The sequence below is a fragment of the Vespa crabro genome, chromosome 11 (assembly GCF_910589235.1).
Source record: "Vespa crabro chromosome 11, iyVesCrab1.2, whole genome shotgun sequence".
Taxonomy (NCBI): domain Eukaryota; kingdom Metazoa; phylum Arthropoda; class Insecta; order Hymenoptera; family Vespidae; genus Vespa; species Vespa crabro.
The window spans coordinates 3732133-3756327 of NC_060965.1; the positions used below are offsets into that span (position 1 = coordinate 3732133).

The window sequence follows — 24195 nt, forward strand, 5'->3', positions numbered from 1 at the left end:
TTCTTTTTTTATTGTTCTTCATTCTCATTTAATTTCATTTTATTTTTCTAATTATATTAAGAAAAATAGAAATTTGTTACATAAATAGTGATGATACGATATGATTCATTCTCTTGTTTAGCGTATTTGAATAATCGATTTTTTTTAATTAATAAATTTTTCATTATTTTTATATATAAGTAAAATAATTTTATTTCTCATTTTTAAAATTGTATTTGTTATTACATAGACTTCTTATGGTTTTATTTGTAAAAAAAAAAAAAAAATGGAATATACCGTAGTGGATAACTGGATATGGATTAGGTATATTCAATGTAAGAAAATGTTTGCAGCAGGTGATCGCTTATCTAATTTTACTATTTTATTTGCCGTCTACATCTACATGAACTATCTAGAGACGTGTATCGCGTACAAGGGAGAATCAGTAGGAGTGGTATATAGAAAAGATGATTTTTTATTTTGTAGAAGAAAGAAATGTTTTCATATACAGATAATAGACTTATATTTTGTTAAATGAAACGCTGTCAATTGTCCTGACTATTAATAGGTAGATTATCCTGCCTATAAGTATAGCAATCCATGTAAACGTATACAAAAGAATACAAAAAGGGAGAAAATTTAAATGCTTCGATTTTTAGCGAGACGATTGTTATTTCAAAGCAAGGCCAAAGGAAAAAATTTAAATAATCGAATGAAAACAATATGGACAGAGCAAAATATTATCGACAAAGTGTCGTAAATGCTATGTGCAAAATTTTTACATATTTTTCTTTTTCCCTTCACTCCTTTTGTATTTAAAATTTATTTGTTAAACATTATTTCGCACGCGATTTGCAACGACACGCATTCTCTAAAGTATTTAACTTTATGCAAAACTCTTTGATTTCTTTCATTTTTATTAGTAACATAAGAAACGTATGCAAAGAGAGAGAGAGAGAGAGAGAGAGAGAGAGAGAGAGAGAGAGAGAAAAGAGCGTGTTATCAAACGATACAGTGATTCATGAAACTGTTCCGATGTTTACAAAAATGCATCTCTACCTATCGTATCTCTATTCACTATTTTTTTTTTTTTTTTTACTTTTATTCCTTTTCTATACTTCGATAAGCCACAAATAATATATTCACGCAAAATTGAATAATTTTATGAGAAAGAGCATAATCACGAATCTAGGTACACGACCGCTGCTGCTATTCATACTTAAAGTTAAAAGGAAAGAGCAGGATAACAAAAAAAAAAAAAAAAGAATATAGAAGACAGGGTGGATCGAAGAATTACAAAACTACCTTTAGATTAAATATTAAATTAACTAAATATTTACGGATTAATGGCTCGATTAAATACAATAAAAATGTACCATTGTAAACATACAAAATCGTGGATACATCAAGGACCTGTTTCGATTCTTGATAAACCCTTCTCTTAACATTTTTGGTTAATTCATTCTTGTCTTTTATCGTCTTATTAATTTAATTCTGTGTGTGTGTTTTTCTTTTTTTTTTCTTTCTTTTTTCTTTCTTTTTTTTTTCTTTTTTTTTTTTTTCCTTTTTTTTCTTAACATGTTAGTATTATTAGTTTCTCTCGGGAGAAGAGTTTTTCTTAGAGAAGAGAGACAGATCCTCAGACTAGGCTCGTGTTCTAGCGTAAACTATGAAAAAAAAAAAAAAACGCGAGCAATATCTCGCTATTAAAATTACGAATTAAATTAAAATATACGTCGCGCAACAGTTCAAATCTACGTTCTCTTTCGATACAGTTATCTCATTCATAGGACATTATGCACGTTATGTTACATCACAAAATACGAAATTACATTTGCTTTACACGTCGACGGTATCGCAAAGTAATGCGTTTTTTTTTGCTCAAACCTTTAGCACGACATTCGTATCATCGTTTCTTCGTATCATCATCCTGTACTTTCTCGCGTTCAAAGGGAAATAGGAAATGGAGGGAAGATAAATTCAAAGATAGATAGTTCCTTTGAAGTCGGAAATGATCGACGGAGATCGTATCCCAAGGAAAGTTTTAACAGGCTGATTCTAATCGATCCGACCTACTTACTTTCTTCAAATCATGTTACGTTTATAAGTAGAATAGAAGTGTGCGTGATCGGACGTTCAAATAAACATGAGCCATCAGAAATGAGTTTTATTCGATCGTCGATGTATTTTTTTTTTTTTTCGGAGCTAATAAGTTCGTATATTAAAAAAGAAAGGTAATTAAAAGAGAAAATGAAATTGTAGAGGAAGAGAAAGGGTGGGGGACGATAATCAGAATGTGATCATGCGACTTCTATCATCTAAGAATGGCGTAATACATTTTATACATAATCGCGTATGTGTGAGAATATATATATATATATATATATTTTATACATACATATATATATATATATATACACATGTATATCATATAGTAAGTCTCTCCGTCAAAGGCACTTGAAAGAAAAAAAAGACAAAGTAAATGGCACCGTCGGGTTATAGCGCATTACGTTGCGCTCATTATTCCTGCTTTTTTCGTTGTTTGTTCCTTCTATCGTCAAATCAATTTTTTTTCCTTTTTCTAACTTCTATATCGATGATTGAAGCTCATACCGAAATTGGCCATCGCGTCGAACTTGTCCCTCTTTCTAGGACATTTACCTTCTCGTCTCATATACTCACCATATTCACAGATAGGTATTGCACATTCGATATTTTGAATACACCTGTAAAGATAATAACGTTAGAATTTGATAATATAATAATCATAGAGCAAAGTCAATATATTCATTTAGAATTTATGGTTAAACTTACAATCTGTCGCTCAAAGAAAAATATCCCTTTCCACGTTTCGTTTTGATGCAGTTTTGATTATGTTCGTAACAGTAACATTGGCACTCTCCGTCCGGCGTGATTTTCGGCGTGAATTCCGAGGGACATCGGCACCTATCCGATCAGTTATAATTTCTACTTTAGATTTATGTACGTATATCGCAATTTACAATGAATTCATTTAGATTTAGTAAACTCACGATTTTCTTGGCGGTGCTCTCCTCATATTTTGCGGCTGCGGAGAGAGCTGATGATGCCGGTAGAATCTTTGCTCGAGGGACTTCTCGTTCGTATCGTATTCTATTTTCTCTACACACTCGCATTCCGTGTGATTGTAAAAAGATAATCTTTCAACCACGCTTGTACCAACGATGTTTGTCATCTGTGAAAAGAAAGAAAGAAAGAAAAAAAAAGGATATAATTACATTGTACCTTAAATGTCGAATCTTGTTTAATTTTCGTCTATTCATCATTTATACATTAAATACATAGTATAATTTCGTGGATATCGCTTGTTCTCTGCGAGTTTTAATTCAAAAATAGGAAATTTACTCGATTAAATCGATTCTATAGTAGCAAACATCTGGACGCAAACTGGCGTTTGTCCCAGTTCGTTAATCGTGCTATTTGAACGCGTCGGATGATGCGAATAGATTCCGGAATAAAATCGTGAGTTGATAAAAAATGTTACTAACGATCGGTCAGTATCACTTCGGTACTAATTGAGCTCAATTAACCTGGCTATCTCGTTCTGTTCTTATAAAACGAGCGCGAGTAAGACGTAGACGAATAGAGATGATCCGCGTTACGGGGAGTCGCGTTTAAATATGTCTTTAATTGACTTTAATTGCCCTAAGTCAATGTTTGCACGTATATACCGATTTCCGCTTGGATATCTTACGTGATTCGATTATGGCGATTTTCTTTCTCTCTTATTTTTTGTTTTATTTTAATGTCTCATTTCTCTCTGCACTTTTTTTTGTTTTTCTTGTTGCTATAATAGTCACTGTTAAATCAGACACGATCGGCAAATTAAACATTTATACTCTCAAGTCATTTCTTGCTTCAATAACCTCAATGAAGACATTAAGAAGGAATAAAGCCTCAGGAAACATTATCCTTAAGTGTCTCGATGAATAATTGTCTTGCCATTATTGGTCTAAAAAAAAAAAAAAAAAAAAAAGAAACCAAGAAAGAAAGAAAAAAGAAAAGAGAACACAAAAAAGAAAAAGAAAATAAATCCAAAGGGATCACGAAGATCGTATGATCGATCGCTCGGTTAACTTAGACACGGTACTCGAACGAGTTGTTTGCTCGATGACAATAGGCTAGCGGAACGAAATGCGGTGATCGTAGACTCGAAGGTGCCACCGATCAATCGCGTCACGATTACGTTTATGGAATTCCGTGGTGGGGATGTGGCGATCACGAAGCTATTTCGAGCTTGAACCAACATTATTTATTAATCCTGGCGTATCTTGTAAACTTTAAAGGAAAGACTAACAAAGCTAAAAAAGAATAGAAATCATTTAAAGAACGTGTTCAGAACTTTAAGCGAACTAACATAGCAGTAGATATTTTCTGTCATAGTTATATATTTTTCTTATCATTAAATCGACATCAAGGATAGTCATCAATTTTCGATCGAATGCAATCGGTTTCTTTTCTTAGGTTGTATTTTCTATTAAGTAGATATTTGTTATTCCATTTGAACTTGGTTAAAGGAACAAATGATAATAATGGTGTATTGTCGTTAAAGAACAAAGGGCAGATATTCCGATGCGAATGCATTAAGAGAAATCCGAATAAAAAGGGATACGAGCAAACGAGTGACAAATTACGATTCTGGATTCCGAGGGTGGTTTATCTCTTTTATTCTTTCTTATTAAACGTCCTACATGCTCTCATCGTGTCTGAATCCTTTTCTCTCTTTTTCATTTTCCTTTTTATTCTTGGTCGCTGACAAAGCGCAAAGATCCGAGCAGGATCCTTGCAATACAAGTTGCATCTATAGACGCTTCTTTCTCTTTCTCTTTCTCTTTCTCCTTCTCCTCCTCCTCCTCCTCTTCCTCCTTCTTCTCTTTTCTTCTTTCTTTCTTTCTTTCTTTCCTTCATTCGTTCGTCCGTTCCTTCTTTCTTTCACGTACATCCTGTCAAGTCGGTACACCAGGATTGAGATTCGCGATCGTCCCTGACGGATAGTCTGGCCGAGAGATCGTGGTCATAAATTTTATGTCCCAGAGACACACGAAGGATAAACTCTTGAAGTTACCTCCATAGTTTCGAATACATTCTCTGGTATAATGTCTACATAATGTCTGTGCTTATGTAGTAGTTTTCAGAGTACGAAAAATTTTGTATGGAATCAATCACTTTCCGAACTAACCATTTCTGAATTTATTAATAATCGAATGAACTGTTTTCTATTAGACATCCATTATTAGGTATAAAGTTAGCTCGGAGCTTGTCGCCTTAAGGGGTTATTGATCTTTTACCATCTTTTACAGACGGATTCTCGATCGTTTCTCGAGCCACCCCCATAGTTTGCTTCGTGACAGCCGAAAGGAAGATTACAGAGCGGCTCGAGATAGAAATCGGATCGGTCGAGGAGAATCGAAAGTCTCTCGAATCCGATAACGATCTGAGAGTATTCCGAATGTCAATCGTAACAGGAAGTTAAAGTAGGTACGTACTTATAAAAGTAAGTAAACGAACTTCGATCGGAGATCAGATTATTGCTGATTTTCAATGCTTTCTCGATCGAGGAGATAATTTAAAAATTTCTCAAGGAGGGTATTTTTCTTTCTTGTTTTTTTTTTTTCTTTTTTTTTTTTTTTTTTAATCGCGATAGTTATGTACGATGTTTAGGATCGATCGTTTCGATAGATCGTCGTTCGTTTTTCACGAGGGCAAAGATTTCCGTGATTTTGCATAGAACACGAGCTCGTAAAGTTCACGCGGGTTGACTCATGGTAAACGGCGAATCCAGGAATTTAATCCCCGCTAGGACAATCTCCTCCGGGTGGGAAAAGAGCAGCTGACCGGACGGCTCATTAACATTCGCCGTATCTTGCCGGGGGCACCCACTCGTGAATGAAACACAAGAAGAAGGCACGAAATCACGTGCGGACGAGAACGGCGAGCGGTGAACCGTGCGAAGAGAGCATGGCTTCCACTCGGAAGCCTATCCTACGATTTCGACGTTGCTCACGAATTTCATCCTCGTGCCTTCGCAAGGATCGTTCCTTCGCTCGATCATGATCGACACGCTTCGACGACGTTTTCGTGTTCTCTCATGGTAAAATACAAATCGTTTCTAATTTCTCGTTTGTTCGATTGAATATGAACACGGACAATATATATATACCTGACAATATATTTTTAATTTCTAATTATTCGTGTACTTACTTGAAACTTTTTTTTATTATTATTTTTTTCGTCTTCCCTTTTTTTTTTTGTTTGCATTCCTCGGTCCTCGATAAGTTTTACGTTATTACGGAAGACACGTTACGATGTATTTAAGATATTTTAACGTATAATTCAAAGAGATCGTGACGTATAATCGATGTAATCGTTTCTTTTCGATTTGTCGTTTTTGATCACTGCGATTACTTAAGGAACTTTCTCGATGGTATGTCGGGGGAGATAATATCTCCACTTTGGAAAGTAACCTCGTGGGCGTCGAATCGTGTGATACCAGAAGGAGATTTGATAAATACGATGCGTTTTCCTTACAGCTCGTTCTCACGCGATTCCATCGATTTTTATGCCAATCCGAAACGCACTTTCGCTCTTCCATGAAAACGAAAGAACTTTTCTGAACTTATGAATAATATTTTCTTTACTTCCATTTTTTCCGCATTCTTTCGTTTTATGATATAATAAAGATATACATATCTTCGGCATCGATTTTATCAATTTTAAGAGTAACGCTTTAACTATCCATCAAGAATACCATTTATACGTCAGTCAACGTTAAATGTTATCGTGTCATAACAAATTACATCGAGAAACAGGATAATACGACAAAATTTACGACTGTAATTGCAAGAGGAATGTAGCAATGGAACGAGTAGAATTTAGTTTGAACTTTCATAGAGAAAATGGATGTTCCGTGAGGATGTAAAGACATTTCGAAGTTAAAGAATGAATCGTCGTAAATCTACGTCGATATTTGACAAATGAAAATTAGAAATGTCAAACGTTCAGTGTCATTGATACTGTATTTTTGTAATTCATTAACGAGATATTAATTTGAGACAGATCAGATGATGGGATTTTTTTTTGAAAAGTTACATCCTATTACATCCTTTATTGACAATAGAACGTTAAATTTTCAAAAGTCGAACGTATCTTTTGTCGATATATGTTTTATCCCGATAGGTCTTCTGATCTGAGATGACGTATTTTGCGCGAATGATCCGATACACAAGGATATCAAATATCCAAAGTGTGAGGTCGCATATCTCAAAAGATAATCGAGACTTTTGAACGAACGATCATCCTTAATATCGGATGAAAAAAAAAAACGAACGATAAAATTTTTATATATCAATATTGAAGATTGAAAATGTTACCTGTTCGATAAAATAAATTTTCTATCGATCGGTCTTCAAAACTCTGCCGGAAATTAAGCTTTCTTTTTGTTTTTATCACAAAGAAAGGCAATTAAGAAAGTTAACATGACGTAATTTCATTGGACCCTTTAAGAAATATGCGAATATAGTCCTCTCTTTCGTTCTTTTCAAACGTAACGAATTCCTTATTAATCGACTCGTTCTGAAGGCAGATGAAAGGCTCTCCCAGCAACAATAATTAATTCCTGAGACGTCGAGGGGTAATTAAAGGACGACTCGCTTCGTCATTACACCCACACGTTAGCCTTTTATTTCTTTGTATGCGGATGGTTACAGAGTGCTGGGATTAGCTATTAGGAAATTCTTTTGCGTCTCGTAGATCTATTCTTCTATCATTGAATATTATTAACTTCTACGATTTAACATGTAAGTTAAGGATAGAAAAGATTCGAGAAATAAACTATGAGAATATTAATTATTCTAGACAGCTACCATTTATTATTTAGATACCTACACGATATTTCATTCTCTAAACGATGATTATAACTTTTATTATCAATTATTATCTTTGATTAATTGTAGTGATATATTCAAAAGTCCTTTTGTAAATAGAATAGATTTTTAATTCTCTCAAACGAAAATCTAAATCTCGCAAGAGCATAATTGGAACACAGAATATTATTTTATAAGAATAATTTGGTATTTGAATATCTTCGAGTTGTTTTCAAACGTCTTAATCGTCTTCTCCAAACACAGTATAACGATATATTCATCCTCTTTGTTGCTCAATCGAGAGACAACCATCTGTCTCTTTCTCTCTCAGGCTGGTAGTTTTTCAGCGACGCGTGCGTAAGTGTTAAGGCCGATTTGCATGTGATTATTGGTGGGCGTTCCGACGTACAAGATCGAGATCTTTATCGCGTTAGGGTAGCGTTAAGCTCGCACAGGATGATTACACGGGAATTAGCTATCGGGCTCTCTTGGCATTGGTCCAGGTGTTCACCTAGTTCCAACCAAACACGAAACGGAAGCGCGGATATTATCGAGCGATTTACACATAGCCTTCTTCGATTACACGTACGACGAGTTTAACGTCACGCTTTGAAAAGGTTGCCCGTTCCTTTTCTTTTATTTTATATAGCTTTTTTTATTTATTATTTTTCCTATCTAAATGGTACCTAGCTTCCTCGATGCAAAGGACAGCTTGACAATAATTACAAAGTGAAACTGTGATTTGAATACCTGTTAACATGATTTTAAACTATAATTTCTATGGAAATTATAACATTCTTTTTAAACTTGCACATTCGAGTAGTCGATTTAAGGTGAACGACGATATTACAGTTCGTAATCGTCAGGTAGGTATTTACGTTATTGTGCCGGTACTTGTAGCCGATAATGATCACGATTACGATAACTGTTCCCCGTAAGGAGAGTCGGTAAAATCACTTTTATCATACGTATCGATCAACCAGAGGGCATAAATCATCTCGTAGATCCTTGTCTTCGGAAACTACTATGAAGACAAAGGATTACAACTTTATTATCGTTTCGTCGACAGCTTCTTCGGGTTTATGATTTGAGTCAAGTTTAGCAAGATAAAATAGTAATAAATCAATATTCGGGGTGATATTAGGTCAGAATCGTGTTAGTTGACGCGTTACGAAGCTTTGAAAGCCTCGGGCTGTAATGTTGATTCGATCGAGCGAACAACCACACGCACGTAAGAAAGTGAGATAGAGATAGAGGTTCGAGCAGGCGCATTTGCATAGACACGAGGATAGGATTCTGGCTTGTACTATTCGCGCCCATCAGCAATTAACGTTGAAAGATCGTACGATTTCTCAGAATCGATTTATGCGCTCGTCCAATGCTCGTTTAGAGATAAGATTTACGCTGTGGTACAAGGAAACGTCTCGTACATACCTTCATTCGTTATTTTCGTCTTAGAAAGCTCTCCTCGAGAATCGATTTCACTTCTGTATGTCGATTGGGTTAAATCTTCCCCAACCCCTGCCAGATGTAACATAAGTATCGAACGTTTTGCACGTTTATTTATTTTTAGTTAAAACGACTTTTGCTACCTATGATCAGTCATTATATGTTTGATCGTTTCTTCGGTTCAGCTTGGACGATTTAACGTTCGTATGTTATCATTTTATAAATAATTCTCTGATCTGTAGAGACGTGAGAAAATAAGAACTTATTATATATCTGTATGAGACATTAGGATGCTTTTGAACATGCTCGTAGAAAGTTCAGGAAATTGCTTAGAATCATTTGCATCGATATTTGCTCCTAACAATATTTTCTATTCTTGTGACAGGATCTCGATCGTTATTCGAAACAGTTTAAATCATTTTTCTCTTTGAGATAGAGTAGAGGATGTTGTTTATTGAAATAGACTAGTCAGTAACATTCAATCATTATTTCTTTTATATATATATATATATATATATATATATATATATATATATATATATGTATATATATATATAAAATAGATTGTTTAGATATTTGATTGAAAATCAAAAGTTTTACGTGAAATATTGATTAATGATTACTGTTTTCTTCTTCGTCGTAAGGTGGATAACGATCAGTTCATGCCGGTTTTGTAATTTCGCCGCGTGTATTAATTAACGTTATGTGGCCAACCGGTTAGGTACACTCATGTTGGTTGAAAGTTTACTTGCTACCGGCATGTTGAATTTAACCGTTGACGCTCCCTCGAGAAAGGAACAAGGAAGGAAACCTTCTGTTTTCTACCTAAAAAAAGAAATAACAAAAGGAAGTTCTTTAAACGACGAAGAAATTTAATAAAACGAAAAAGAATGTCGACTTTGATCGTAATAGCACCGATCTATATGTTCAGTCGATTTACCGAATATTTCGATTTTGTTTTTAAGTGGAAGATCAAATGGATTCACGAAGAAGTAAAGGATCAGAAGGAACGAACATTTCACTCTTTTTGTCTGATTCGCGCGAGGAATGCAGTCAGGAACACGTCCGATGCATCGACGTGCATTCGCGCACGCGTAAGTTGAATCGGTGAGATAAAAAGAGTTTAGAAATTAGCGGAGTACATCGTCGTGAGTTGATTTCCTCGATTCAATGGGATCATTAAGAATCAGTGACATTTTATAATTGAAATTTTCAAATATAATTTTCTACGAATTATTTGAGAGACTTCCAGAGACGAAGTTAAAGATCAAAAAAGAAAGAAAGAAAAAAAAAATTTTGTTAATACAATATTTTGCGAATGATTAATATCATCTTGGATATGTTTCGTTTGAAGTCATTAAGCTAATTCGTTCTTGAAACGAATATTTCGTTCGAAGGCCGTGGGAAGTGTAATACTTTTTTTATTTATTTGTAATAAAATCGATTCGATTCGGGGTGTATCTACATCCGATAGCGTTTTACTCGTTCGACTCGACCGACTGACTTGCCGGCAGAGTCATCTCCTCGATATTGTGTCGACCGTAAAGTATTTCGATTTAAAAGTCAATCGGCGTGCCTCTGGCGGAACCAGTTTTCAGGAATGGCAGAGATTGAGGTGGGGTAAAGAGTTGGTCGTGTTTCAGAAGAGACGTGAGACGTGAACGAAGCACGAGCGTAGAAAAATAAGGAGCTACCGTTCATGGGAACTTTTATGAATGAGAAGAGACCTTAGTATGGCATATAAAACGAATTGATGCTTATTGATGCTATTGATGCACGAAAGATCGAGAGAAGATCAAAACGCGTATATTGACGTATTATTGTTTAGACGAATCGTTTATTCGATAAATGGATTTGTAACTAATCATTCGATAAGAGAATTTGTTGAATTTATAATTTATTTATGAGATAAATATAGACATAATGTATCGCAGTCATCGACGCGAAGGGAAATACGAGGAATTTAATGTCGACATAAATTCAACTCGTCGACCGTGCGAACGTCACTTAATCCGTAGCTTAGGGCAGGGAAGTAACGTCTCGCGATTACGGAACGGTGACTTAAGTTTCCGATTTATATTGCCGTCAACTATGTATCTTGTACTGATATTTCTCCTCCGCAAAATTTATATATATATATATATATATATATATATATATATATATATATTATTTTTTCTTTTTTTTTTCGTATTTTCTATTCATCAGCAATAGTCAATTTATCGATCAATAACCTTATATATTGCTCATAAAAACAATACTTACTATATATCAGGTCGATCGAAATAATTTCATGCAATTTTATCAGAAGCAGGTACCTTAAAAACGAAACCTTAATAACGACAAAAAAGCAGCTTATAAGAGAGAAAGGTGCATGTAATCTGTGCGCGGGTGCAACGGCGCATCAAATTTCATCGAATTAGTAGCCAAAGGCGTAGAATCGCGATTACGGTATGCGTGCACGGGTGCACGCTCGATAAATCCGATTTAATGCGATGAAATGAAATCGCAGGAAAGTCTCAAGGAAAGTGGTCCATCCAAAGAAAGATTACCAAAGGAGTTTTATGATGATCGTTTGAGGACAAACGTCCATTCGCTTCGAAATATATGTTGGTTGTCTCACAAATCTGTTGATCTTGTGGATCGGCCGATCTACTTGAAGTATCGATCGATACGTTTGCAACCGCCTACTTTAAGGCTATTACTTTCCCACGAGGCGTATTTCATGCTTCGAATAGTCGGTTGGTAACGATAACACGAAGCTGTTCGAATTGCCTCGAAATCCTCGGGTAGTAATCTCTTACTCTCTCGAAGAAAATTTATGGACTCGAATTGTCTCGCACGACGGAAACATATGTTTTACGCGAACGCGAGATAATTGGTGATACCTGGTAGCATACCATTTGTTCTTTACGGATCGTTTTACAAACGATCAAACGAGTAACGAGTCTATCTATCGTAGGTTCTCGATAGTTCGTGGCTAACTAAAAGCACGGAGGATGAAGATATTAACTGGAGGCTGTCGTACCTCAGAGAACTCTATTTAGCGATTAGCATCGGTTTCTTGTATAATTGCTTGAAAGTGAAATTGAACTAGAATTATGCTCCTTTCTTATCTGATAACTTTTACAATCAATAATATAAATTAGTATCATTATTTAATTCTGACGTTTTACGATCAGGTCAAAGTAGAAATCAATATACTTTTTCAATAATTAATATTGTCTTCGACCTCATCGAATAAAATTCGATGTATTCCAATATGATCTTTAAATTTGCACAGTTGAGATCCATTGTATCGAAGACGAATCACAAGGAAGTAGTCGAAAGTGGGTCGAAATCGATTAATAAATCGATTGTTAATATGATAGATTCGACGATTTCTTCGAGATATATATATAATCCATAAGCCGTGTTATGCTCGATATAAATTCTCCTGCGGCTCTTGGGGATTTAGTTCTGGCCGTGACAGGAGTATACCGATGAGGATGAGCAAGAGCAAAGACCGTCCGTACAAAATCGCTGGCCATCAAGAAGGATCTAATTACAGGGCACTGCCTCCTGCCGTAATTAATCGGTACGACCCGGAAGATTTATGCTACACTTGTGCAGAAGGGTCTTTCTCCTCTTGTTCAGAGCATAGTGTTTGAGTTTCTTCGGTTACCTCAATCTTTAGATCGATATATTTATTTTTTTTGTACTCTTCGATAAAGTTTCTATTTAAGGATAAATAAAAGTTTCGATGAAATTAATATTTCATATTTCGTTTGAACAAAACAACCCATTGATTTAAAAGGGTCAAAGATTCTCATGAATCGTCAAGATGACGTTTGAACGGATAGTTTAGAGCTTGGAATCCTTTGAGAAGAGACAACCGGTCTAACTGCGCGACCATCCAAGAGAGAAACAATGAGCTTCCGGTAGAGCTTTGCGCTGTGAAACGAGCGACAATGCCCTCATTGTCTCGCGTCGGTTGTATAAAGATGCAAGAGTTTCCTACGAGTATCGTAGCCTGTTAAGACTTTGCAACTCAACTAAATGCAGGCATGATCCTGGTCCACGGTACCACTTCATGATCGCCAGGAATAATTTGTTCGCTCCTGAACGTCGACCCCGAAGCCACATTCCTTTCTAAGAGAGAAGCGAACTACGAGGGCCTCGTGGTGGTAAATGTTAACTCGTTTAAAAGGAAAGGAGAACTATTTTTCTTGAAACAAAGAAAAGAAGAAAAAAAAAAAAGCAAGAAAAAAGTAAAAGAAATAAATAAAAAGCACAAAATATAATCGACTGACTTCGCATTTTACATTTCGATGGATATCGTGAAACTAGTTTTGAAATTTTATCGTTCCATCGATAAAGTCTTATGTTGTATGATATCTCAGATTAAAATGCGATAGCCTTCATTCCTGCAGTAACAAAATTGAAATTCCCTGGCACGCGATATGAATGCCTAAGCAGGAATTTAAAGATTGATATCAGTATTGATTATGGTCCCTTTAGTTTTCCTTTCCATTTATTATTCCCACTGTCCCATCGATCGTAAATCATGTTGTTTTTAGTATCGGTGACATTTTACGCCTCCACCGGAGACAAGTCGTCATATCGTCGTACCGTCAACCCTCGCGATTCACTCGCCAAATGAAAAGGAAATCGTATGTGAGATAGGCAAGAGATCACGATCGAAGACACGGTTGACGTCCGAGGTGCTTTAAAAGCACGCCCGGATAGTCGTAAAACGATCTTAAATGTTGATCTTCCATGATTTATAGAGATCGTAATTCATAGCCCTTTGTGAAGAGTGTTTTAATGTGACGCAAGATCTACGTCTTCAAAGTTCAAAAGGTTAGAAATTCTTTGAGATATCCAGCGAGTCTCTCTAAGCTGACCGTATGCCAAAAGAGAAAGCAGACGAACATTTCGCAGGATTTCCTTTTACGTTCGTCTTCATTTTTCTTTTTTTTTTTTTTTTTTTTTTTCATTGACACATTCGCATTTTTAAATATATACCTTTACTCACTTGGTTACCTTGATTATTCCACGGAACGACTGTAAAGTAAATTTCATAACCATTTATTAAATCTCATGATCGCTCTCCTTGTCGATACATCGATGATATGCATTCTCTGCAATCATAACGAGCTTCGAGAGAAAATTCTCTGTATAGAAGCAAAGGTTCAGGGACGAGCGATGACATCCGATGATTGCAATAATTCATACGCGATTGGTTAAATAAGCGAGACAGGTGAGCACGATTATGCGAAGTTAAGTGGCAAAAGCAGGGAGATATGAACGTTCGAGCGTAAAAGAGACACGAGAATGGAGAATCGTTGAGTCGAGATTTTAATAATGTCTCTTCATAAATCAACTTCAACGATGTCATGTTTCGTAAAAAAAAAGGGCGAACGTAGAGTGGAGTCCATGGGTTGGATCTCGACATGATTTTTTTTTTTTTTTTTTTTTCAATCGGAACTCGTAACTCGAATTTCACAATTGTTTAAAATGTACAGAATATTCCTATTAGTACCATTCGTCGTATTTCTTTGTACGTAATAAAATACATACAAAAAGAATAATAAAAAGAATCATTCTTTACTATTAATTTTCTCAAGTAGTATTAACGAGTACTCAAGTAACATTTATATTGCATACCAGTTAGAAGAAAAATCCAAACGGTGTAATAACTCGGGCAATCTCGTTAATCAAGGACTAGAAATAATTATCCAGTTATCAAAGAATTGATACTGAATCTTTGACTTTCGTTTCTTAATGGCAGTAGCAGGTCAATGATAAAAAAAGATATATATATATATATATATATATATATAGAGAGAGAGAGAGAGAGAGGGAGGGAGAGAGAGGGAGAGAGAGAGTCGATAGTCGAGATCGAATCGGTAAAGAAAAAATAAGGCTTTTGCCCTTGGTGATCCAGTGAAGTGAAAGCAAGTGTGGTAAGTACATAGATATGTATATATAATATGGCAGGTCTCGAGTTGGGCTCGGCTTTGGTGCTCGCGGAACACTTAAAGGGAGATTATAGGAAAGGGGCCCAAAAGGGGCGTCAGAGCGCGCATTTCTTCGCGTACGCACGACGCCGTCATTATCGCCCACGCGCGCTAACTGTACGCGCAATTGAATATCCCTTAGCTGAAGCCTCTCTACGCTTTATACATACGTATACTTACTCATGACAATGTGAGAGGCCTACGCCCACGCACCTGCGCCTGCTACGTGACTTCTCTTCGCTCTTTTATCATTTACCGGACGAGGATTAATTTAAATGCCGCGATGAAATTACCTCGGTGATTTTATCCTATGATTTTTTTTCTGATGATACCGCGTCAAAGTGCCATACGTCCGTTTCATTGGAAAGATTACCTTCGTCGATCTCTTTTTCGTAGAAAAAATTCGAAGGAATAATTGGTATGATTATTTCAATCTTAATCTATCAGGATCAAATTTTAAATCTTTGTTTTTTTTTTTTTTTTAATTTTATTATCGGATTTTCAGTTATTATCTTTAAACGCGTTATCATTCGTGGATCATAAACAAAGTATCGAGTTAAGTCAAACAGGATTAAAGTAGTAGCATCTAAAAGTCTCCTTTCGTAAATATCGTAGGTGGATGAGAAAAGATCTAGGAAAGACGTGGGTGGATCTGGTATTATGGATCTGACGCCATAACGAAACGACTTTGAACGTGAAAAACAAAATATCAGTTGCAAAAGAGAGGAAGATCGAATAAAATCGGCGTAGGAGTTACCGGTCATCGGCGTCAAAGGTCATTGCGCTTGCATGATCTTTTTTTAGAAATCAGAAACGATAGGTTCGCGCCGAAGATAAAGGTCATTGTACGATTTAAATATAATTCGCGTTATAAGCAAAAAAAAAAAGCAAAAAGAAAAAAAAAAGAAAAAAGGAAAAAAGAAAAAAAAATTTCAAGTCTAATTAGCCTCCACTACGTTTTAATTCATAGCGAGGATCATTTGCATAACCGATCATCGCGCATAGCGAGCTTTCTTACAGCATGATTCATGTCTGTTCTACGTTCTGGAAAACAATGGTGACCTCTGATCGGCAAAGTGCCATTAATTGAGGATAAAATGTCGTCATGGACGTCTGGTAAGGTGCTAGTCTTATTCTTTCTTCCTACGAGTATACGTTAACGACTCTGAGGATCTATCTGGGGGCGATTGGTTCCAATGAATGATTTCATTCATTGCGCCTTACGAAATTCCAAAGGTAAATTATGTTAGGATTGTGTTATTTCAATTCGATAAAAATAATAATTTTCATTTATTACTCTGACTCGACACTTCACAATATGACGTCTCATTCCTGATTTCTTTCGTAATTAAGTTAAAATATTTACTATTTAATTTAAAATAGCTTATTCAGAATGCTCATTCGAATCGATTTTACGGTATGAATTGTGAAAGAAAAACTTTTCTCATAGAAGGCATTGAACGTGTTGCTCCGTTAGATGATTCTCGATTTTCCCTTCTCCTTCTTATAGCATCAGTGAGAGCATATTGGTGATAGTTAATTCATGATATCGAAGCGTTTAATAACTCGCGTTATTGTCGATGTGTTCGGCGAAGTCACGCCTTTAAATTGCGTTTGTCCTCGGTATCGGATTCTCTCTCTCTCTCTCTCTCTCTCTCTCTCTTTTTCTTTCTCTTTCTCTCTTTCTCTCTCTTGATATTCCAGCATTGTCCTGCGGCGAGATAAGATAGCAGATTTTGATTATAGCCGTATGTGGTTGATTCACGCCTGCCTTCTCAGGGTCATTGACAGTTGTTCCTTCATAAAGCTTCAAAATATCACTGCGGCATCTCCGTTCGCAATTCCGCGTAAGGCAATCGCGATCGCGATTACAAAATTTATATCGTCCGCGCGACAAGGATCTCGTTAACATGGACCAAAGGTTAGCTCGTACGTTCTTTGGATGCTGCTGTAAGCAACGTAAGATCGTATTCGTAGAATGGAACTTACAATACTTGTATGTTCTGTTTATAATAATTTTTTAAAAAAGACCTCAAGTACAAGCCGCGTATTTTATATTCCATACTTTGCCATTTTCCTACATCGAATGACGTCATTGTTTATATAATACGATGGATAGCGTCCATGATTTCTCTCTCTCTCTCTCTCTCTCTCTCTCTCTCTCTCTCTCTTTCTTTTTCTCTTTCTGAGAAGACGAAAATATTTTTCTTCAGTAATATTACTCATGGTAGTCGAAAGCTCAAAGATTTATCGTCAAAAATAAAGTTGTATCTTCGTGGCAGGTATGCATTTCAAAATTTTAAATTTAACATGAGCGTTCAATTAAACTTACAACTTTGTTTCCTGATTGTTTTCTCGATGATAAAAAGAATGCCGATTTATCTTGAGTATTCGTATTTGCAAATTCTTATACTTATGCATAATGCAACGACCGGATTGAACGAGATGTCACGGATAATCTTTTCTTTTCGAGCAAAAAAAAAAAAACAAGTTTGAACAAAAATGTCGGAGTTAGTGTCTATCACAAGACGTATTTATTTATATTGGATTAATTCAAGCGTTTCAATTTTTTTGTTTTTGTCTTTCAGATTATTCAATTATTTAAGAATAATTAATATAAACTCGCTCGTTGTTTTATATATCAGGATATGAGAAGATTGATAATATCATTGGATAGTGTCATAGAGAATAAAATAAATGAAAAATAAAAGGAAATAAAGAGACGTTCCTGAAGCGAAGGCGTGTGTCTCTACGATGCGACGCGCGGATGCGAGCATTATTATACAGCGACAAGTGAATAATTTTACGGTAAACCTTGCTATAAATTAGTCGGTCCCCTCGTCGTTGTTGTCGGCTCTCATCTGCATGGCGCCGCGTCTTGCATAACGTATAAATTCGCAAGCGGCGATATTCTCAACAGTTTTTCTCTCTCTCTCTCTCTTTCTCTCTCTCTCTTTTTCTCTTTCTGTCTTCTTACGTTTTTAAATTCCAAGATCGATCGTCGGACGTAAAACCGATAATAAAACTCGTATAAAAGGATGCAGATCGTAACGTTCGACAGACGTCGAGCTTGAAGTTTCCTATCCTTCATCGATAGTTTAGAGGAGAATAAAGAAGAAGAAAAAAAGGAGAAAATAAATTTTGCGGTTTTCTTTGTAATAAAAACGATTTTATTATCCCAAGATAAAAAGTAAGAAAGGAAATATTTTACGTCGAATAGGTAATTTCTAAATAGATGCGTTGATATTTTAATCGACCGACGTAGAAACTAAACGGGATCGATCGTGATCGTATTTAACCGGTTTTAGATCCCAAGGGCAAACTCGATAATGAAGGAACACTTCCGATCATCTGAACATACGTAACTTCCTGTTATTAATCGTTAGATCAAGAATTTATGATTTTTTATATTTGCTACTATCTTTTTTAGTTAGACCTTTTACGCAATGACTAAAGCATTTTTAATTGATTTTTATACATTTTATTTTTAATTTAAAAAATTTAAAACAAACGTATTATTTGTGAATTTATTTATTAAGTTTATAACTTGCTAAAGTGTTTGTGCAACAATGATCTACGCGATCGTAAAAATTATGGATTAAATTGATTAAAATTGTAAATGGTTAAATACATTTCATTGGATCATTCAAAGTTATCATTGTAAGAATTGAGATAGTTTAAATGTTATACGTTTAAGAACTTGCTTGTTCGAGCTGGCATCTGTTAAGCTGGAACGTCTATCGTTCGATGGAACGGTACCGCCGATTTAGAAATCTACTGAAGCAAGGAGTTCACACGTTCAGGCTAATCGGACGCGCGCGCGTGCTTCGAGCGACATGGTAGGTGCTAATTAGTCATTCCGTGGAAGAAACCTCGAAACGTGCAGCGCCTTACTTCAAACTCGGTAGTCCTCGGTAGTGACCATTAGTCGTGTGGAAAGGTGCAGCTGATAAAAATTCCTTAGAGATGACAAACCGATGACGATGCTTCTGGGAGTTAGTTTTATTCTTCCTCTTTTTATTCTTCATCTTCCGTGTACTGGTTGGTTAATCCTCGATTCTCGAGGGGAACGAAGATTCGTCCCGCACGCGATATTACGTGAGCTACCAAGCACAAAATTTTTCTTTCTTACGTCTACTTACGTCTGCGGTTTCGCGGGTAGTTTCTGTCTTCGTTTTTTTATTTTTTAACACGTACCGAGTTCCAACGTAAACGACAATCAACATCATTAAGAAGAAAAAAAGAAGAAAAAAAGAAAAAAAAAGAAAGAAAGAAAACAGATCTTTAACCAATTCTCTTTTTCGAAGATTTTCCTTCTTGGTTATCCTCGTTGCTGTCAGTTTGACACATGTCTTAAACGTTTCTCATAAAACAGGTTCTTAACGACTGTCCTCGTAGTCATTTGCATAGAATCGAATAAAGGCTAGATGTCTCGTTAGAAAAGTTTCTCAAGGTTATTAGATAAATACAATATCGTATGTACATATGTAGAGTACTATTTCGTGAGACAAGTTTTTCTACTTCGGTTATACAGATAAAAGTAATTTAACGTCTAACTTGTTAAAAAATTTTCCAACACCTTCGAGAGTAGACGATTGCGATCTGGTTCGATAGGAAGGCGCTAACACGTTCACACGAGAGCGTATCGATAGTGACACGTTCGATTACTTTGACCAACCCGTCCACTCGCATTCTCCATACTCGGGGTAAGTGTACTTCGTAAGGTCGTTTTTTCGTAGACCAACTTAAATTTTTATTGGTTGCTATTGAAGTGGATGTACATAAGGTATATACGTAAATTTACGAACTTAATCAAGCTAGTCGTAAAATTTATGACTAGATTAATAATAACTTTGCTAAATAGTCGTTGGTAGGAGTGAACGTATCCACGTACTTGTTTTAAGAAGGAATAAAATCTTTTATGGCAGATGATTAATCGTTAACGTGTCATTAACGTTGCTACTAGGTGTCGAAAAACTTGGACGATGATCATAAGAAAAGATCAATGTTCGCGGAAGATAATACGGTAATGATAGACCATGCCATAATTTATTAGGATCAACCTTCTCTCGACGTACGTTAGATCGTAACAGTAAATTCCAATTTGGATCGATTGCTTGAAAGATATTTTTCCTTTTAATAGCGATCGTGATCGTTCGGAAATCGGCTCGTGTGCCGTTATCGTGCTCCTTACGTGACACGAATAGTGTCGTTTAAACGAATTCATTGTCAGGAGAATATCATTTTTGAATATTGGAAAATATATGGAAAAGAATTTATTGTCATTCGCTTTCTCTTTTTATTCGATGATGTAAAATAATTCTTATCGAATTCATCGCAATCATGATCGTAGTATTATTGAAGACCGGTAACTCTTGATAACTATACCAGTAGTTTCATTCTTCACGGAAGTAACTACGGAATAGTGGACCTTCTGCACTCGGACCTCGTTAAATCGTTTCGCGAACGATTCGTGCCGTTCGACAGGCGAGAATTATCATTCTAACAGGCGGTTAGGTTAGCGTGTGTTACTGGCAAACGTAGGTTCAGGGAACTCGCATGGTAGCGATTGTAAACTTACAGTAGGTAGGTTAAAAGCATCGTTTAGATATATTGAAAAAATTCATGTAATTCACCGACGTTAACAGATCAATTTAGTATGACTATCGTCAAATGTCCTAGTTAACTTCTAGGAATTATCGCTACTTAACGTGCTTGTAAGTTAACTTGAATGAGTTTCTATTTAAACAAAAATTTCATTGATTTATATAAATAGTAAATAAAAATTGTACATTCAAAATACTTTGTTACGAAATTCTGTCACATTTGTTTTAGCTTAGTGATTCTCAAGACTTAATTCATCTAATAAGCTATGACATTTAGAATATTAGGTTTATTCCTTTCTCTCTTTCTCTCTCTCTGTCCCTCTGTTTCTCTCTCTCTCTCTCTCTCTCTCTCTCTTTCTCTCTCTCTCTCTCTCTTTATTTGAATTATGAATGTACCCTAAATGAACGTGCGCAGGCGCAACCTTCCTGTTTCGTACGTCGAACCGGGTAGTGAGAGAACAAACGATGACGAACGACTCTCCTGGCCATTCTTAAAACATACGAAATTTATCGTCCTACACGTCCGTCCGTTCATATTATAGCTTCTCTCAAGTCTGCCAAGAGAAAGATGCTCCCATGAGCAAAAATTCCTTTTTCTTACTCGTGTCGTATTGTATGCAGATTCTCTAGTCTAGGATAATCCTTCCTTCTCTAGAAGTAATAAATCTATTTTTACTGGCACGTTAAATACATCTCGCGTTTGTAGTTAAGCCTAGATACTAAACGATTAACGATATAAGTTATTATAAGATTATTCTCGAGTTTCATTGATGAGAAAGATTATCCAATAGAATTTCAAGGATTTACTTACGAAAAATAATGTGAAATTTATCGAACAAGAAGTTCGCGAAAAGATAACAACGAAGAGTAATGTCCCATCTTAAAGTTATTCGTAGGTGTGGTCGATCAATGAAAAATGATCCTTCGATCTCTCGCACGAGGCAATCCTTTTTCAATAGATACATCTTTTAAATAATCTATTCTCTATCTTCATCGTAGATCTTTAAGTTATGTAAATAAGACTTAGAAATGTTTATCATAGTTTATTCGTAAAATATACTATCGTATATATACATCACGAAACGTTTAAGTATTGGATATTCCGTCATGATTAGTCTCAATGAGGCAATAGATCGATCTAAACTGATTAGAGGAAAATGATAGTACGAAGATTTGAGAACCCCTGTATGGTAGGAATCTGACGGTAAATTACGAGCTGCACGAGTCTATCTACGCAGGATGTCCAAGCTGCGCAGGTGGTCGAGTCGAACGTCTGAGAGAGAGAGAGAGAGAGAGACGTACGACGAAGAAATTACGAGAGACAATCGATTCCTTTTTATCCGGGCCATTGATAAAGGACCTCGTGCTATTATGGAGAGGAAAGATAAAAGGACGAGATGAATGCGCTGTAGGGTGATTCGTTTTACTGGAAATATATGGATAATGTATATAAAAGACGGAGACATTTATAAAGTACATACGTACAGGAATTATTGTACATACGCGTGTTCCGTTTGGTAATTATTTATTAAAAAGTATATAACGTTCTCTCTTTTTTCGTACAAAAATTTCACGATGGAAGACATCTCATTAGTTTTCACGGTTTCGTCGATTTCTTTTTGAATCGTATGACGCCATATGCCAGACTTTTGCAGTTAATTTGGATTTTTTATTATATCTTTTCTTTTTTTCTTTTTTTTTTTTTTCATACCTCCGAAAATGACGTCTACGGTATAATTTTATTGGCGGTAACGAAGTGAAAGCTGTTCGAGCTCTCGCGTCATTTTAACGATCGATAAATAAACAAATCGCTGGACGATGAAGGAAAATGGATCCAGTTTTAATCTAAATCAAAGTTTTGCACTTTAGATTACGAACCGGCCTTGGCGAATAGAGTCGCTGCTTTCCCGTTTCGTAAGCGAAGCTCGAAAGAAAATTGTGTGGGACGTTCTTATTCTGCAGTCATTAAGACTAATTGATGAATAGTTCCACGATTTCCTTGACAATTACGTTATCTTCGTTTTCTAATATATACGATCGAAGTAGTTCGATTGGAGGTTGAAACAAAGGAGCGAGAGGAAATATATTTAAATTAATTTATTACGTGATTTATTACGTTTTTTACGATTTTCAAATCGGATGACAATGTCTTGATAGGATGTATTTCCTTTCGAACGTTAAAGATATTTATCGCAATTAATATTGAGCATACATACGTCGAGTTAAGTTCACGCAATGAAATATAATCAATTTCAAATCGTCTTATAATATCTCTCGCTGATTTCTTAGTAATCGTTAAATCGCTAATGATTTTTTATGTCTCTTTCGTGGAACCAACGATCGACTCACGATCGTTGACGAGTGGACGTGGCATAAGTTGCAACTCGGATCGCATACGTCGAATGGTTTTATGCAAATCCATACGAGTTAAGAGTTACGAAAGCCGAGGACGTTAGGGTAAAAAGAGAAAATAGGAAGGCCCGTTCGATTGTGTGTTCCAGAAAACACACAACTTGTTTTTGAATTTGTCTTTTAACCACGATGATATCTTCTTTTTGACATTTTTCAACTTTTATTATTATCCTCTATTTCTCTCTGTTTGTCTTCGATCGTTCGACAAATAAAATGTCTTCGTCAATTCCAATTTCATACGATGACTCCTCGTGGTCATTATGCTAATATCTAATTAACCTTTCGAAATGTTTGCCTGTTAAAGAGTATCACCATCGACAAGCCATTCATTTTAAGGTGTTAATGACTATTCCCGCCTTAATTGACACTTTACGATTATACGCATTAGTTGATATTTCCATTTTTATTATTGGAATACATGTCAGATTTCGCGCTCGACTCTTATCTGTTTTTAAAAAAGATTAAAATTTCTATCGAAGTTGTAAGATTTGAATGTTCTTTTTTTTTTTTTTTCTTTTTTTTTCCTTGAAGAACGATATAATGTTTCGAATTGAAATTACTTTGAAAATACACGTCGTGATCGGTTATTATCGCGAGTTAAATTGAGTGCAAATGCATTAAGCGTTTCAAGTAGTTTCATTTAGCGATACCAAAGGCAGACGATCTTCTTAAGTGCTTAGCTTAAAATAAACCTTGCCTGTTTGAGAGTTTATTATAAACGTAAGTTCACATAATCTGTATTTTATTAAGAAAATTATGAAAATGATTATGTTGTTAGGATATTAAAATTATCTCATTGAAAAAGTGCAATATACGAATATGAAAGTATCACCAATGCAACGAGCC

At 35.6% G+C, this 24195-nt stretch overlaps 1 protein-coding gene across 2 annotated transcripts in view; it reads right to left on the reverse strand.

The window, feature by feature from the left end:
• Window positions 1-338: 338 nt before the first annotated feature.
• LOC124428252 (uncharacterized protein DDB_G0283697-like) overlaps window positions 339-24195 on the reverse strand; it is a 70258-nt gene continuing 46401 nt past the window's right edge. Inside the window, exons 4-6 of one of the 2 annotated variants that reach the window (XM_046972142.1) lie at window positions 3012-3193; window positions 2794-2925; window positions 339-2705 (exon numbers count right to left, since the gene is read on the reverse strand). In XM_046972142.1, the coding sequence (XP_046828098.1) occupies window positions 2561-2705; window positions 2794-2925; window positions 3012-3193 (459 nt within the window). In that variant the 3' untranslated portion in view covers window positions 339-2560. Of the gene's footprint in view, window positions 2706-2793; window positions 2926-3011; window positions 3194-9953; window positions 10155-24195 lie in introns of those variants that run through there. The other variant, XM_046972143.1, reaches the window with a different exon arrangement.